Genomic DNA, 18,845 nt, shown 5'->3' with positions numbered 1-18,845 from the left:
AGCAAACACTGAGTGAACAAAAGATTTGGAACACCTTTCTAATAGTTGCACCCCACCCTTTTGCCCTCAGAACAGCCTCAATTCCTGGGGTCTTGGACTACAAGGTGTCAAGCGTTCCACAGGGATGCTGGCCCATGTTGACGCCAATGCTTCCCAAAGTTGTCAAGTTTGCTGATGTACTTTGGGTGGTGGACCATTCTTGATACACATGGGAAACTGTTGACGTGAAAAACCCAGCAGCGTTGCAGTTCTTGACAAAAACCGCTGCGCCTGGCACCTACTACCATACCCCGTTCAAACTGGTGTGCCTGGCACCTACTACCATACCCCGTTCAAACCGCTGCGCCTGGCACCTACTACCATACCCCGTTCAAACCGCTGCGCCTGGCACCTACTACCATACCCCGTTCAAACCGCTGTGCCTGGCACCTACTACCATACCCCGTTCAAACCGCTGTGCCTGGCACCTACTACCATACCCCGTTCAAACCGCTGCGCCTGGCACCTACTACCATACCCCGTTCAAACCGCTGCGCCTGGCACCTACTACCATACCCCGTTCAAACCGCTGCGCCTGGCACCTACTACCATACCCCGTTCAAACTGGCACTTCATCTTTTGTCTTGACCATTCACCCTCTGAATGGCACACATATACAATCCATGTAAATCAACACTTAAAAATCCTTCTTTATCCTGTCTCTTCCCTCTTCTCTTCCCATTCATCCACACCGATTTGAGCTTTGTGTTGATGTTGATGTCTTGTGGGTGTGTGAATGTTGTGTATCCAGTGATTTTTTTTCTCTCAGCTAAATCTGGTGCAACGCATCACTTCCCATACTCTGAGATGTATGTTTTGTTGTACAGTGTCCCTGCCAAATAAATGAAAGAAAAATATTCTCGCTCCATTCCGAACAAGGGATTCTATCCCTATTGGCTTTCAAAAGGATGTTAGATGAGGTCCAGGAGATTTTGGTTCTGTATGGATTTAATGGACACAAAACAAAGTAAGCGTGTCGGGTCATTTGTCATTGAAAATGGTGGAGGAATCCATGTGTTCTACAGTACATACTCACTCTCTAGTACTCACTCTCTAGTAAATTATTTAGCACCATCTCAGACCTTATCAAAAGCAGCGACTGAAACATAAAACTTGGTGCTGTATAATTCATTTATGATATACATTGCCTCTCCTTGCCCGTGGCTCGGGTCATGAGATGAAGTTCTCACATTCGTAAAAAGTCTCTGTTCCTTCCTTTCCTGTCAGCTTGGAGGGGGTTTTATGAATATGGAGTGACAGTAGATGTGCTGACTTGCACTCTTCCAAGACTTGCTGGAAATGAAGTATGAATGGAATTTGTACACACGGGATGTCTGGTTCCACTGGAATGTGTTGACGACATGAAAACATTTCTCAACACTCTCGTGACCTGAAGACAAGTTGGCTTAGCTTCTCATTTTCACAGAGCATAAGAACATTTAGTAAAAGCAAAAATTAAAGACAGTATGACTGGTTAAATCTTAGTTGCCCATGAATATGCTTTTTCAAAGGACACATTGTTTCCATGTTTTACACAGTGACCTACAGTATAATGTGTCCACTGCCAGCTACAACAAACCCAAGGCTTTACAAATGGAGGTATTTCAGGACATGAATAATGTATCTCCTCATTTCCCCTTCATTTTTGAGATGCTTTCAAGTAAACCTTTTAATTAATATTTAAATACTAATGATCCGGGTCCCGTTGCAGTTGAAAAAAAGCTCAAACTTCCCAGGTTACCGTCACCAGTAAACTGATAGGCTGACAGTGTTCAGAGGTACATTCTGTGACAGGGGTTTGGACTCAGTTGTTGTTTTCCGCTCAGATTTGCAGAGTTTTGGAAAAGAGAGGAGGTTAGAAACCGATTAGGATTTCCTTCAGTTAACAAATGTTTGAGGGCCTGACGCTGCAGTTTCCCCGAAATCCACCACAATGCTTTTAGCTATCTGGCTGTCCAATAGAAGCCTGTCTTTAGGCCTATATTTTATGTTCATGCTACTCTTGTTTTTTTTACAGTATCATTATATGAGGACCTACTGGACACACCTTTTAGGATCCCCACTCATAGATTAGAATCAGAATACTTCTGTGGCCTCACTGTTGTGTGAGCCTCTTTTAACAACGGTGTCTGACATCACTATAGGAGAATCTAGAAGCTTGGCAAGTGAGGTTAATATTGTATGGAAGATAAAAAAGAGCCCTTCCCCTTTTCCTCAAGGTGAGATCTACTGTACCTCTCAAATCACAGTGATATGGTGTTCCTTATCTCAGCCTTCCCACCATTTGCATGACATTCATTTCCTCCTGTTAAATCCATAGCTTAACTCTCCATCTGTAGCAGATCTCTTAGGTGATGATGTCACTCAGTGCTAATCACCTTCTCGGTTATTATCTCGACTAGCCCCGTGGCTGCTGTCACTCCCACAGCTGGCCTTAATCATTTAGTACAGAGCACTTTTGCCTAAAACAACTTTATGTGAAATGAATTATTGTACTACTGTCAACGGCCAAATGAGAAGGTCGTTAATGTGAAAAATCATCAGTCTTCTCCTTTTCAGAAGGAGCACAGAAAGTAATTCAGCACAGCTCTCATAGTCTCAACCTTTGCCTGTGTGTGAGTTTCAAACAGTCTGCAACTTCTGTGTGTGAGTTTCTTTCTCAAAATGAAGATGGTATAATTACGCAACAAGGCTCGGGGAGGTGTGGTATTTGGCCAATATACCACGGCTAAGGACTGTTCATAGGCGAGACAATGCAGATGGCCTGGACACAGCCCTTAGCCGTGGTATATTGGCAATATACCATAATGCTTTATTGCTAGTATAAACTGGTTTCCAACATAATTGTGCTTTATCATACTCGTGGTATACGCTCTCATATAGCAAAGCTGTCAGCCAATCAGCATTCAGGGCTCAAACCACCCAGTATATAATATATATTATTTGGCAATTTGACAGCTTGACACATCGCCTAGCCTCGCCACAGGGCAGACCTTGTTTTTTCTGTCCCTAATCAAAAATGTAAAATGTACGATGCGGCAGGCAGCAAGAGAAAGGCTTACTTTATGCCCCGTGCCAACTCAAACAATGGGCAGCGCCAATGCAGACGGCGGGGCAGGGAGGTGCTCCTCTTGGGCTCAATAGCACCAGTGTCTCTGGCCGCGGGTCTCGGATGCCACAGAGATACAGCGGGTACTACCAGGCCAGGACATACGAGGGCAAGGGAGCACACAGTAGGTAAGTAGATCTAGCAGGCTTCCAGCAGAACCCCAGGGCTGAGAGAGCAGACTATAGAGAGAGGGAGAACAGGACACAGAGGGAACGTCTTGTCTGGAGAAGTGATTAGCTGGATGTGGTTGGGGAGGTGAGTGAGGGAGGGGGTTAGGCGGATGACAGAGAGTGGGGAGGAGGGATGAAGAGGATTTGTTGTTGAGGTGTTGTTTTGACCCTTTCACCCCACTGCCCTCCTTAGTTTTTTCTCTGCTTCACGTTCTCCCTCTCTTTCTCGCTTACTCTATTCAACCTCCTTGTAATACTTACGTCGTACGTACATCCTTACAAAAATAATTGTGTATTTTTCACAGTATTTGATCTCTGATACGACTGACCAATAATGCAAACTAATTCAACTGGCAACAGATGCTATTGTGAGCCGTACAGTCAATTTGTTAAATCAACACCATCATTAGATTACACTTTGCTCTTGTGTGTCTGATTTGATTTAATAGACAGATGTACTTGTCAATCGCCCAAAACAAACAGGCCAGTTATTATATTAAGAGCATTTCACTCACACAGCTTACGTCTGGAATATAGATGATCAGGTTTCAAACTATTTTTGTAACCGTCAGAAGCAGACAGTTTTTACCCACCAATGTATCAAAGCCTTTGAAAATCAATTTTGGAGCCAGACAAAGGAAGGAGAGGCAAGGGAGGCGTCTTTTACAACGTTTGGCCTCCGCTTTACAGACTGGAAGTCTGACTGATGATGGATTGGTCACCATGGTGTCGTTAGACCAGCAAGTAGATGTCAGCACAGAGCTGTTGTTTGGTTCAAAGGGCTCCGCAGTGTTTGGCTGCGGAAGGGAAGTCGAGAAGTTTTCTGAAATGTGTTTGAAATTTACAGCAAATGTTGGTTCCTTTTGATGCTGTTTTTTTTACATCACCTTTTGTTGTTGTGAGATGCAGTAATGCAACTGACTACTTGTCACACCCTGGCCTTAGAGAGCCTGTTTATTTCTCTATTTGGTTAGGTCAGGGTGTGATTTGGGTGGGCATTCTAGTTTTCTATTTCTTTGTTGGCCGGGTATGGTTCCCAATCAGGCGGATCTGTCTATCGTTGTGTCTGATTGGGAATTATACTTAGGCAGCCTGTTTTCCACCTGTGGGATGTTGTTTTTGCTGTATAGCCCTGCAGAACTTTACGTTGCTTTATATTTTGTTGTTTTGTCGGTGTTTCAGTATTAAATATCATGAACACTTTCCCATGCTGCGCTTTGGTTTCATTCATTCAACGACGGACGTAACAGAACTTCTATTTTCCAGTCCCAGAAAATATGAGACTTGTTTGGCCTGCATGTTTGGTATTTTATGTTTTGATTAAATTCAACATAAATAAACATCATGCATTCTGTGAATCATAAGCGGTCATATCAATTGACCACCTCAACATGACATGGACAGATATGCCCTGTAAAAGCAGGTCAGTCTCTTTTTCCATCCCTTGAATCGTTCAATAACTGTCTCACCTCTTGACCCCATTTTCCCTCCTACTCACTCCATGGTCACGGAGATGGCTGACCTCATTGTCTTATGACATCATGGTCATAGCTCAGCTCTCCCTCAGGGTCGCTATGTGTGACTGTTTATAGAGACAACAGAGATGACTCCAATGTCAGTTCTGGCCAGCAGATGGCCCTATCAATCTGGAGGGTAGAGGCACACTGCAGGACCTGTGTGTCTATCTATGGGACAGCTGTGTCATGCACTCTGTGTCACTAGCCCTTAACCACAGATCTGAGATCAGATTACTACACCCCAATCCTTATTTAGCCTGTTTCAGTGGTCGGAGGCAAAGCCATGACATGCACTCCAGCTGCCATCTTGTGTATTTATATTCTCAGTGGCCACTCAGTTGGTAATCTGAGCACAGTGCTGTATGTCATGGCTGATCATGAGGGATACTCTAACTGGAAAGGAAAGGGGAAGGTAATACTAGTATTGTGTCATATATCCTTGTTTTGCCCTCCAAGTAGGCCCATTGCAGTGTAATATCATCACTGAGCATTAGAGAAAGCCAATATTCTACTAGTCATTTTGTTGCAAAATGTGGCATTACCAGAAGATTGTAATCTGTCATTGTAATGTACAGAACAACAGCACCACAGTCTACAGTGGGAGGTATTGTACCACAGTACCAGTTCTCTGTGGGTAGAGGCAGTGGTGTGTTGTTCATTTCTCTGACAGTGTGTTTACCATAGTGTAGTGTGTCACCTCTGATCTCACATGGCTCTGTTTTCAGCATGGCAGCACTGTGTTGTAGTGTGGTTTTGTTCAGGGGTGGGGCTTAGAGAGAACACAGAGAAATATGGTAAAGAGGACTGGAGGGTAAACATTTATGCACAGACAAACAAAGCTCCACTTTACACGGCTGCATTTTATTCGCAATAACACAGGAAAAATAGGGTCTCTTCTTTTCTCTTTATGTTACTGACAAAATGGTTGCAGTAAAAATAGAACTCATGTACAAACGCACAGGCCTAGGATTGCATGGTAGACTTGACTTATTTTGAATTGTGTCGCCTTTCCATTCTTGTCCATTTAACTCTACTATCTGCTCACTACAGTGAATGTAGTGAGCAGCACAGTAGAGGTTGGGAGATCATCAATAGAGAGAGCTCGGCGTAGCAGCCCTCTCTGCATAATTGGTTGTGTGCAAAATAAGAATAACCTTAGTGCTGCTGGCGGCCAATTAAAGAAATTATTTGCCTTCTTAATTGATGCAATCAAACTGCTATTTTGCTGCAGCGAGAAACAGGAGGAGGAGAAGCAGCCCGTCTATTTTGCTTACTGTCACATACAATATATTGTTCCTATTCTTTGGTACCGTACAACATGACTGCCACGCTTCCCTATTCTAAATAAAGAGTTCAGGCATTACTAATGGATGTAGAGACACGTTTTTAAGACAGGCCCTTCAGACATCACTAGCTGGTGTCTGATGATCTTTGATGGTTCCCTGAAGATCCAGAGGTAACACATCTGTTCTGGCATCGCTGCCAGCCAGGATGGGATTTGATGAGAAACGCTGCATATCCTTTCATTACTGTCAGTCCAACCTATTTATACATCTGCTTCCAGCTCCCGATTAGACACAGGAATCCTTTATTCCCCAGAAAAAATGTGTTTGTTTCTTACTTTGAACGAGTTCCTAACAATTCACTCCAAATATCCCGGGCCCCTACTTCTGTTAAAATGCTGCCGTATCAAACAATGACATCACCAAGCTAATTGCTTCTAGACCGGACAGATAGTCAGATTTTTATCATTTTTTCTGGTGCAGTGCTCACTGGCTTTGGCTTGGCCTCCCAAGAACGCAGATATGAGAAATGGTGCAAGACATAATGTAGACAGAGTAGTGCAGCACAACTCTTTTGTATACAATACAATCTCTGTGAGTGGGTCTCCAGGAAACTAGCTATCGCTTCAATGGAAAAACACTGGAGGTCTCAGGAATCTGCAGCACTGTAGCTAGGTGCACTTTTCCATTTTCATTTATATTTTCTAACATTTTCTGAATGTAAGGCATTCATAACTCAGTATTATTCGTGAAGTGCTAGACTGAAATATGGAAATGGTCTGTGAAGCTACTAACCTTTCAGACAAAATATGCCATAAAGTGGTGATGTCCCAGACCCGCTATTCTTGCCAAGGCCAGGAGAGGGTGATGGACTGGGAGCTGTAATTCAGTCAGGCCATGTGCAGTGAGCTGGGGAGACGAGGGGTTTTTATGAGCACAGACAGGGCCCCCTGTTGGAATTCCCAACCATGACATCATTCCCATGGAGAGAGCTGTGCAGACGCTTGGAGAGGGGCAGAGGGGATATAGAAGGTTTTCCGACATATACACACAGAGCAAGAGAGAGATGGAGCAGGAGGTAGACACAGAGGGTTTGTTCAGTGTTTAAAGTCAATACATATTTGTTCACTTTCCTTGTACTCAGTTTTAACAGTGCTTGGATGTGTTCAGCAGTTTATTCAGTGAGATAGTTGACATTTCTGTGGGGAAGAACACACTTGTATCATCAGCAAAAAAGATTTGAAAAGGTAGTTTTGAAGCAGATCATTAATATAAACTAGAAATAGAGGTTATAGGTATCAATCCTTGTCAAACACCATGATCTCAGGGGGAGATTAAGTTCTGTCTTGGTACATACATTTCACACTTGTCAGTGTTCATTTGTAGTATAAGTAAGATGCGTTATACTTATCTATGTTGTGGATGAGCGTGTTTTGTTTGTTTGTTTGTTCTGTTCGTCTCTATCTCTGTAGCTTCCGGGTATGCTGGATAAGGACCTGACCAAAGGGAATTGGGCTGACTTTGTAGTGCCTGTCCCAAATGGCTCATTAATGTAAATGGGTATATTAAAAGACACCGTCAGTAGTGATGTCATTTTGTAAATGTTATGTGGTGATATTGTTTTAAAAAACATGTTGCAATGTATATACTTTAGTATGTTTAGTTAAATGGAAAATGTAGGTTTGATTAGGTAATTGCTTAATTATTTTGTGTTAATTGTTCTGAGGGGAGGGGCTAGCCCTACAAAAGGAGCCTCTCTTTCAGTTCATGGAGAGGCATTTTGGATTGAGCTGTGGATGGTGTAGCATTGTTGTTGTTTAAAAAAAAAAAAAAAAATCTCTGGCTCATAAGGTATATGTTTGATGTCAGTACTGTTGTTTTTGTTCCGGAATCACTATGTAAATAAACACCCTGAAGCACAGAATAACTTTTGCGTCTCCGCCATCAGGTTTTCCAGTATAACCTTCTAGCCTGCTCTATGTGATAGAGGTCAGGTTTTCCAGTATAGCCTTCTGGCCTGCTCTATGTGATAGAGGTCAGGTTTTCCAGTATAGCCTTCTGGCCTGCTCTATGTGATAGAGGTCAGGTTTTCCAGTATAGCCTTCTGGCCTGCTCTATGTGATAGAGGTCAGGTTCTCCAGTATAGCCTTCTAGCCTGCTCTATGTGATAGAGGTCAGGTTTTCCAGTATAGCCTTCTGGCCTGCTCTATGTGATAGAGGTCAGGTTCTCCAGTATAGCCTTCTGGCCTGCTCTATGTGATAGAGGTCAGGTTCTCCAGTATAGCCTTCTGGCCTGCTCTATGTGATAGAGGTCAGGTTCTCCAGTATAGCCTTCTGGCCTGCTCTACGTGACAAACTGCTTATCAATGTTTTCAATTGAGGTCCTACATAAATGGTTCCAATAATGTTGAACTTGAGCCACACTGAGCCAGTCCTGATCTTATACAGATATTACCAAAAGTTCCGCTTGCTTGAGGCCGTATGCTTGTCCTTGCATATTAAACTCACTCCCCAAAAGTGTTAATCGGCCATATGAAATCAAGTGATATTCTCCAGACCTGTAATCATTCCTAACAAATCTAAGTGGCTCTGATAATGTAGCTGTCCATCTCACCACTGGACCACCAGACCGTAATGAAATCCTCCCCTCATATCAATTCACATCTCCCTTCCAAACGAATGTCAGCATGGATTGTGTTTATTTATTTAGTATCTCTTGTGATGAAAGTATTGACTGCCGCTGCAGCCCGAGGGGCTTTGATAATATTCTGGACTCATTTCAAAATACCGGCGAACGCTTAGATGCTCTCGCCTTGGGTTTACCAACACGTCTGAATTACAACATAATGAGCCTGTAAAATAGATTGAAAGCCGTTTCAGAAGTTGTGGGTTTTTGATACCGTTTTCCTTCTTGGCGTTTTGTTTACTGTCGGGTCGTAACTAAACAGGGCTTCTAAACAATGGAAAGACTGCGTGACAGGTCATTCCTGTCAATCGAGTTGGGTGTCTGCTGCTGTACAATGTGTTGTCAGCTGTGGGGCTTCAGCAGCACTACGGGTCTGGGTCTCTGCTCCGTCTGAAATCGCTCCTTAGTCAGTCTGCCCTCCTCCTCCTGCAGCAGCACAGCCATCTGCTGTCTCTATAACCATTATGTTCCCCACCCGCCACTCAGCTAGGCTCACAGACACACATGGTAAAAAAAATGCACATTTTTTTCCTTGTGAGCTTCCTTCTATTTCTCTTTCTCTGTGTCTCTCTGACTCCCTCCCTCTTTCTGTTTCTCTCTCAATCTTCCGTTTGAAGTCCCAGATGAAAAGGGGCCAAAGGAAGCAATAATTCTCTCCCCGGGGAAGCCCAGGGTTCAGGCTTGTAATTAGAGGAAATCACCACCTTCCTCCTGAGACGAGCACGTCAGTGATTGGTGTCCCCAGTAAACCCGACTCATCTGGGAACCATTTTCCCCATATTTCTGGTGCCTGTTGTCATTATCCCCCCAAAATACCCTTGACTGGGGGGCAGTTTGGCCTTGTTCCCCCCATACCCCAATCCCCTCTCTTACTGGGTTAATTGTTCTCGGGCCCTGTCCTGTCAACCTTAAGGAGCCTAGAGAGCACAGCACCATCACAGGCAAGGGTATCTACTGGAGCTCATGCCTGACTGACACACTCAGTCCATTATGGTGCAATGGGAGACATTCTATGTGCTGCTTCATTATCTTCCATCCATGACAGAGCTTGAAAGAGCTGAATACAGACACTACAGAGAATGTGGGAGGTACATCTTGAAATGGGAAAGTGAAAAGAATAGGTGATGAGAGAGGAATAGAGAAACTAAGAGGCTATACCGATACAGAAAGGCAGGGGGACTGTACAGTAGCTCTTATATCCTTTGGGATTGCATTAGAGATATGGAGGGAGGGAGAGGAGGAGCCTCTAAATTCATACTAAGAAAGACCTTTCTCTCTTCCTATTTTTCCTCATTGTTTATATGCAAACATTCAGTGCTGGACCCTGAAAGACTATATTAATAGAGGTGCTTCTACCTCTCTCTCCCCCCCCCCCCTCTTGCTCTCCTCTCTCTCTCATTCCCCCCCTCTTGCTCTCCTCTCTCTCTCATTCCCCCCCTCTTGCTCTCCTCTCTCACCCCCCCCCCTCTTGCTCTCCTCTCTCTCTCATTCCCCCCTCTTGCTCTCCTCTCTCGCCCCCCCCCCTCTTGCTCTCCTCTCTCGCCCCCCCCCCCCCCCTCTTGCTCTCCTCTCTCTCTCATTCCCCTCCTCTTGCTCTCCTCTCTCTCTCATTCCCCCCCTCTTGCTCTCCTCTCTCGCCCCCCCCCTCTTGCTCTCCTCTCTCGCCCCCCCCCCCTCTTGCTCTCCTCTCTCTCTCATTCCCCCCCTCTTGCTCTCCTCTCTCGTCCCCCCCCCCTCTTGCTCTCCTCTCTCTCTCATTCCCCCCCTCTTGCTCTCCTCTCTCGCCCCCCCCCCCTCTTGCTCTCCTCTCTCGCCCCCCCCTCCCTCTTGCTCTCCTCTCTCGCTCCCCCCCCCCCCACTTGCTCTCCTCTCTCCCCCCCCCTCTCCCCCCTCTCACTCTCTCTCTGTGTGCCCTTCGTGGCTCGCTTCCTCTCCCTCCATGTTTTTTCCCCTCCCTCAGATAGCATGACTTTATTTTATCTTTGTTGGTCGGTCATTTGTATTCCCCCCTCAGCGTTCTACTAGAGGAATTCCATCCCCTTTCCTCTCCCTAGCTACAGAACACACACCCCCTTCCCTGCTCCCGCCTCCATCCATACTGCTAACAGTCCAGCGTCTCCACCCACCAGCCCCCACTTCCACCTCACACACACTCCTGCCAGCCTCAAGAGCTGAGGACAGACAGAGAGAGAGAGGGGGGGGAAGGAAAGAGTGAGTGAAAGATTCCTCCATTCGTCTGTCAGTGGCTATACTGACTGCCTCTGCCACCTAGCAATCACTGCTAGCCCGCCTGCCTGCCATACATCCATAGGGAACTGCCTTGAGAAGGCAAAGCAATGGGAGTGTACTGTATGCTGCTAATGCAGTGCTATACCTAGAGGGCTAGGCGATGGCACTGTGTCCCATCTGAGAGGGATCCATAGGCAGTAACAGGGAGAGATGGCTGGTAATGCTTGGAGCACCTCGTCTTGTGACTGCTAGCTAGCATGTGGTGTTTGCACTGTAACTCAGAGAAGACCCAGTCCTTACTGGAGCTGGAGCTGGACAGCTGGTAAGGCAGGGTGGTATAGTGTGAGTGAGTGAGTGAGTGAGTGAGTGAGTGAGTGAGTGAGTGAGTGAGTGCGTGCGTGCGTGCGTGAGTGCGTGCATATATTTTCTCCTGATCTGTTTGTCATCGGGTAAGGTTAGACAAGGCTAGTATGGCAAGTGATCAGGCACAATGTTTCTTAAACAGAAATGTGTTTTTGTGTGTGTGTGTGTGTGTCTGCGTGCTTTTGTTTGTGCAACACAATCTCTGTATGCATGCTTTGATATGTGTCTCACGTTCTTAACATAGTGCTTTTCTAGTGACATGCATAGCATATCCACATTACATGAGCCAGAATAGATGACAGTAGTTATCTTACAGTTGAGATATTAGGTTCACGATAATGAATTCTGTGCTCCAACTTAATCGAATTGCATAGGTGTGGGGTGTGCCATTTCGATATCACCTCTTCTTTTATTAAAATAGGCGATTTTCACTTGGCCTCTTTGCATAACTGAATATATTGTTTGCAGCTTTACAGAATGTGATACATCAATACTACTACAGTATAGTGTCAGTCTAACTGACATGTACAGGGCCTTCAGAAAGTGTTCATACAAATGTTATTACAGCCTGCATTTAAAATGGATTAAATGTCTGTTTTTCTCTCACCCATCTACACACAATACCCCATAATGACAAAGTGAAAGCAAGTTTTTAGAAATGTTTTCACATTTATTGAAATACAGAAATATCTAATTCAAGTATTCACACCCCTGAGTCAATACTTTGTAGAAGCACATTTGGCAGCGATTACAGGTGTGAGTCTTTCTGGGTAAGTCTCTTAAGAGTTTTCCACACCTGATTGTGCAACATTTGCCCCTTTTATTATTTTCTGAATTATTATTATTATTCTTCAAGCTCTGTCAAATCAGTTGTTGATCATTGCTAGACAACTATTTTCAGGTCTTGACATAGATTTTCAAGTAGTTTCAAGTCAAATCTGTAACTAGACCACTCAGGAACATTCACTGTCTTCTTGGTAAGCAACTTCAGTGTAGATTTGGCCTTGTGTTTTAGGTTATTGTCCTGCTGAAAGGTGAATTCATCTCCCAGTGTCTGGTGGGAAGTAGACTGAATCAGGTTTTCCTCTAGGATTTTGCCTGTGCTTAGCTTCATTCTGTTTTTTTTATCCTGAAAAATTCCCCAGTCCTAAACGAGTACAAGCATACCCATAACCATTATGCATGAAAATATGGAGAGTGGTACTCAGTTATGTGTTTTATTGGATTTGGCCCAAACCTGTATTCAGGACCAAAAGCTAATTGCTTTGCCACACTTTCTGCATTATTACTTTAGTGCCTTGTTTCATACAGGATACATGTTTTGGAGTATTTGTATTCTTTACAGGCTTCCTTCTTTTCACTCTATCAATTAGGTTAGTATTGTGGAGTAACTACAATGTTATTGATCCGTTTTCAATTTTCTCCTACCACAGCCATCTAACTGTTTTAAAGTCCCCATTGGCCTCATGAAATTCCTGAGCAGTTTCCTTCCTCTTCGGCAACTGAGTTAGGAAGGACGCCTGTATCTTTGTAGTGACTGGGTGTATTGATACACCATCCAAAGTGTAATAATAACTTCACCATGCTCAAAGGGATATTCGTCTACAAATAGGTGACCTTCTTTGAGAGGCATTGGAAAACTTCCCTGGTCTTTGTGGTTGAATCTGTGTTTGAAATTCACTGCTCGACTGAGTGACCTGACAGATAATTGTATGTGTGGGGTACAGAAGTGAGGTATTCATTCAAAAATCATGTAAAACACAATTATTGCACACAGAGTGAGTCCATGCAACTTATTAAGCACATTTTTACTCCTGAACTTAAGGCTTGCCATAACAAAGGGGTTGAATAGTTATTGACTCGAGACATTTCCACTTTTCCTTTTGAATGAATCAGTAAAAATGTCAAAAACATATATGCACTTTGACATTATAGGGTATTGTGTGTAGGCCAGTGGCAAAACATCTCCATTTAATCCATTTTAAATTCAGGCTGTAACACAATGTATGTGTGCTGTATTTCTGCCCATTGTCATGAGTTGAAGGGCATTCCTGTGGAGTCACTGGCTGTGACTGACTGATGGGGCTGTTCTCTTATGGCTGGATCGTCAAGGGCAGGTGTGGAGTGTGGTGCGGCGGCTAATTGAATTATTAATTACTGAGAGAATGACTGTCTGGTTGTTAGCATCGCTAGACACATGACAACTGGCAGGCTCAGGTTCAGACAGCAGGCGTCCAGCACCAGGTCTGACTGGGCCTGTACGTTGGTGGGGTGAGGACTGTACTGTAGCAGCCTATAGTGCTTTGTGGATGACGGCCATATTGAGTGAGTGGTCTGTTGATGATGCACCACCACCAAGCCATCTCTTTCAAAAGAGACCGTTCTTTACTGCATCCGTCCTGTGCTCATGAATACTTGTGAGGCTCTTAGTTTAATACAGAATTTATATTTTTTGAATAATACAATTTAAGTCAAATAAAAAATCAACCCCTATAAGAGTTTTTAATCAGTAAATCAATCATGATGCGGAATGACTCATTCACTTACAATGGGAAGTAAAGCATAGAGAAGGAAAATAAGGAATCGAGGCAGTCAGACAGTGAGTCACGTGGGCCAGGCTTGCTATATAAAGCAGGCAGACAGGCATTGAGGCATTCAGTTACTGTTGGATTGAACTTTAGAATGAGTGAAACAAGTGACCTAAGCAACTTTGAGCGAGGTATGATCGTGGGTTCCAGGCGCGCTGGATCCAGTATCTCAGAAACGGGCGACCTCCTGGGCTTTTCACGCACGACAGTGTCGAGGGTTCACTGATAATGGTGCGACAAATAGAAAACCAGTCAGCGGCAGTCCTGTGTGAGAAAACAGCTCGTTGATTAGAGGTCGAAGAAGAATGGCAAGAATTGTTCAAGCTAACAGGCGGGCCACAAACAGGTAAATAACTGGTGTTCAGAATGGCATCTTGGAACATACAACTCGTCGGTTCTTGTCACGGATGGGCTATTGCAGCAGATGACAACACTGGGTTCCACTCCTATCAGCTATATACATGAAGAAGCAGCTCCAGTGGGCACGCGATCACCAACCCTGGACAATGGAGTGGAAAACATTGCCTGGTCCAACGAATCCCGGTTCCTGTTGTGTTATGCTAATGGCAGAGTTAGGATTTGGCGTAAGCGGCATGAGTCCATGGCCCCATCCTGCATGGTGTCAACGGTACAGACTGCTGGCGGTGGTGTACAACTGCGTGATGCAACAGAATGGTGGTGCGTATCAATGCTGCTGCAGGCAGATGAGGAGATAGTTTGCACCAGAGACTGCGTGGTCACTGGAATTAAGGAAAAAAGCTCACCCGACACCATTCCTAGAGCTGTGGCATTAGAGCCCATAACTCCCACCCGTCACCCTAACCCTCACACCACAAACAGTGTGCCCTCTCCAGTAGAGTAGACCACCAGCACATGTTCTCCAAACACAACAAAAACAGATGTTTTCTCTCTCCACTGCCAGCCAGTGACTCATAAATACAAAAGCAAACACTGGTCCTGGGACTGGTGTTCTGTCTAGACAGTCATTCCTCAGTCATTAGACGGTGTGCCAACGCTCCTGCTAGCTTGGCCACTGAAACTAAAGTAGGAGACAGTTAAAATTAAGAAGTCAGAATTAAAGTAGTAAAAATCACGACTATGATGAGGCCGATGTCAACTACATAACGTCTACTGGAAACTCTCCTAACGATCCCGTCAGTTAACTTGGCCGGCTCAGCTAGCCAGTTTCCAGCTGTACTACACTGTAAATTCCAATCTGCTTCTGTATACTAGCTCTCATTATTGAACCTGAAAGGAGAAATGTATCTCAATTAGGCTTGTGGTATCTTTCAATTATTTTTGTAATCTATCACAAGACATCTAATGGCCCTTTTGGGTACTTTAGGTGATCACAGGTGTCTAATTATTTCCTACCCTCTGTGTGGCCTTATCACATGTAAAATATATGGAATAATGAAATGTATTTCTGTCTGTAATAAAGCCCTTTTGTAGGGAAAAACTCATTCTGATTGGCTGGGCCTGGGCCTGACTGCCAAGTGGGTTGGCCTATGCCCTCCCATGTCTGCAGCCCTGCCCAGTCATGTGAAATCTATAGATTAGGGCCTAAGGAATATATTTCAATTGACTGATTTCCTTTTATGAACTGTACCTCAGTAAAATCTTTGAAATTGTTGCATGTTGCATTTATATTTTTGTTCAGTGTATATATATGAATACATGTTTTTAAGTTCAAGTATAAATTACAGAAGTTACGATAGATTGACATAGATTTTCTGTTAATTCCCAAAATTACTGAAGATTCCGGTAGCTTTGGTAAACTACCAGTACATTTGCGACCCTAATTTGAATGTTGTTTATAGCCATGTTGCTGTGTGGTCTGTTGAGCTTTGACCTCCGAAACGTTTTTACACATCTGCGTCTTTGTGGACCACAGTTTGTGTTTGTATTTATGAGCTCTCTGAGTCACTGGCTGGCAGTGGAGAGAGAAAACATCTGTTTTTGTTGTGTTTGGAGAACATGTGCTGGTGGTCTACTCTACTGGAGAGGGGACACTGTTTGTGGTATGAGGGTTAGGGTGACGGGTGGGGGTTATGGGCTCTAATGCCACAGCATGACTTATGGTGTCTGGTGAGCTTTTTTCCTTAATTCCAGTGAAGTACAAAAGGCTAAACGAGGAAAGGAAGGACATTCTGTCATACACCAAGCTCAACATAGTCTTGACAAAGAGGAGCAAAAAATACTATAAAATAAATAAAACCAATACTGAGCTATATTGTTTAAAACAAATGGAATTATATTATTTTATGATAATACAATTGCACAGAGAAAGACAAAGTAATTAAAGTAAATCTCAAGATAATGTTCAGAATTCTTGCGCCCCCCTGTTTTGGATACTCTAGCACCCTCCCGTTGCGAGGACAACGACACTGAACCTTTTGTCTACAATGTTTTATGAGATTGGAGAGCACATTAGGTAGATCTTAGACCATTCCTCCATACAGAATCTTTCCAGATCCGCTCTTATGATCTGCCCTCCTCAATTCAACCCACAGGTTTTCAATGCGGTTCAATTTTCAGAGAGAGAGATTTTGTGGTCAATTAACCATTTCTTTGTGGATTTTGATTAGTGCTTGGGGTTATTGTCGTGCTGGAAGATCTACTTGTGGCCTAGTGACAGCCTCCTGGCAGAGGCAAACAGGTTTTTGGCTAAAATCTCCTGGTACTTGGCAAAGTTCACGATGTCGTTGACATGGGCCCCAGGACCAGTGAAAGAAAAATAGCCCCATAACATCAACGATCTACTACCATATTTTACCGTACTGTAGGTATGAGGTACTTTTCTGAATATGCTTCTGTTTTTCAATGCCAAACCCACCACTGATGTGCGTGGCAAAATAGCATTATTTTCATGTCATTTGAACACATTGGATTTGAGTCTGGATTTGACTCCCTCCCCAACCCTTCAGAATGCATACGCATTCGGACACAATCGGATCGTCTGATTGGTACCAGAAACCGAGGAGTTGGGCCAGAGCCAGAGTACCTGTGGGGAAAACGATGTTTTGAGAATTCGTCATTGGCTTTGATACTCTGATTAGTTAGAGATGATCCAATCGCTGTTGACTTTGTTTTGTACAACTCCCAAACATCACCACAAAGGACTTCAATGATGGACTTCAATGATGGCAGATTCCGACTGAAGTATGTAGTGATGATAGCGATCGATAGAGCAGTGGAAGAATTCAGTAGGTCGTCAGGAAACTGGAACTCCTTCAGCCTGCACGTCATTAGCAGTCCACTATTCCCAGAACCCGAGTGGATGTGACTCCTCTTTTCCGGGAAGGCGTGAATTTTGCTCCCTCTGGACTGTGTGATGGAATAAGCTGAGGCCTTTGCGTGTTTATCAGTATATGCAGAGAAAAAGGGAGGAAGGAGAGAGAGAGGGATAACCCACCGCTGGCTCCCCAGCTGAAAATCACTACCAGCTGAACTGACACCCTCCTCCCAGATCCAGACCAGGAGGAAAGCTAGGGATCGTAGACCACCATTCCTGCTTTTAGTTTGCTAATAAAAGACAAGTCAAACTTGATTTAAAGTCATGTGGAAGGCAATATGAATCTCTCATTTGGGAGATGTTTCTGTATCACTTGATTAATTGCCTTTCCACTGGTTTAAGCTTTCTTTTATGGTGGTTTGTTAATCCCCATCTTATCTGACCACTGGTGAAAAAAGTACCCAATTGTCATACTTGAGTAAAAGTATAGATACCTTAATAGAACGTTAGTCAAGTAAAAGTGAAAGTCACCCAGTAAAAAGTCTAAAAGTCTTTGGTTCTAAATAGGTTTAAGAATCAAAAGTAAATGTAATTGCTCAAATATAGTTTAGTATCAAAAGTAAAAGTATAAATCACTTCAAATTCCTTATATTAAGTAAAGCAGACAGCACCATTGAATTATATATATTTGTTTTACAGATAACAAGGGGCACACTCCAACACTGACATAATTGACAAGTGATGCATTTGTGTTTAGTCCGCCAGATCAGAGGCAGTAGGGATGACCAGGGATGTTCTCTTGAAGTGAATGGGACAATTTTCCTGTCCTGCTAAACATTCAACATGTAACGAATACTTTTCGGTGTCAGGAAAATGCATGGAGTAAAAAGTGCAGTATTTTCTTTAGGAATGTAGTGAAGTAAAAGTTGCCAAAAATATGATTTGTAAAGTACAAATACCCCAAAAAACTACTTAAGTAGTACTTATTTTTAGTAAAGTATTTTTTACTAAAGTACTTCCACCACTGTATCGTGTTGGCTGATAAGGACACAGTGGATTTTTTTGTCCTAACTGAAATAACCAAATGTAGTCTGTAGATGTGTTGTTATTAAAACCTCTCTCCTGGAGTTACAGTTGAAGTCGGACGTTTACATACATCTTAGCCAAATGTATTTAAACTCAGTTTTTCACAATTCCTGACATTTAATCCTAGTAGAAATTCCCTGTCTTAGGTCAGTTAAGATCACCACTTTATTTTAAGAATGTGAAATGTCAGAATAATAGTAGAGAGAGTGATTTATTTCAGCTTTTATTTCTTTCATCCAATTCCCAGTGGGTCAGAAGTGTAGATACACTCAATTAGTATGTGGTAGCATTGCCTTTAAATTCTTTAACTTGGGTCAAATGTTTCGGGTAGCCTTCCACAAGTTTCCCACAATAAGTTGGGTGAATTTTGGCCCATTCCTCCTGACAGATCTGGTGTAGCTGAGTCAGGTTTGTAGGCCTCCTTGCTTCCACACACTTTTTCAGTTCTGCCCACTATTCTATAGGATTGAGGTCAGGGCTTTGTGATGGCCACTCCAATACCTTGACTTTGTTGTCCTTAAGCCATTTTGCCACAACTTT

At 43.6% G+C, this 18,845-nt stretch overlaps 1 protein-coding gene across 6 annotated transcripts in view; it reads left to right on the top strand.

Moving 5' to 3' along the window:
• LOC109869766 (IQ motif and SEC7 domain-containing protein 1) overlaps window positions 1-18,845 on the top strand; it is a 220,219-nt gene that overhangs the window by 157,941 nt on the left and 43,433 nt on the right. The window contains exon 1 of one of the 6 annotated variants that reach the window (XM_031803738.1): window positions 10,963-11,355. The exons of the other annotated variants lie outside the window; for them this stretch is intronic. Coding sequence (XP_031659598.1) covers window positions 11,291-11,355 — 65 coding nt within the window. The 5' untranslated portion in view covers window positions 10,963-11,290. Of the gene's footprint in view, window positions 1-10,962; window positions 11,356-18,845 lie in introns of those variants that run through there. 6 annotated transcript variants of the gene reach the window in all.

Source organism: Oncorhynchus kisutch, linkage group LG24 (genome assembly GCF_002021735.2).
Source record: "Oncorhynchus kisutch isolate 150728-3 linkage group LG24, Okis_V2, whole genome shotgun sequence".
NCBI classification, from domain to species: domain Eukaryota; kingdom Metazoa; phylum Chordata; class Actinopteri; order Salmoniformes; family Salmonidae; genus Oncorhynchus; species Oncorhynchus kisutch.
The sequence above is the reverse complement of the archived record's forward strand: the minus strand, read 5'-3'. Positions and strand labels throughout refer to the sequence as shown.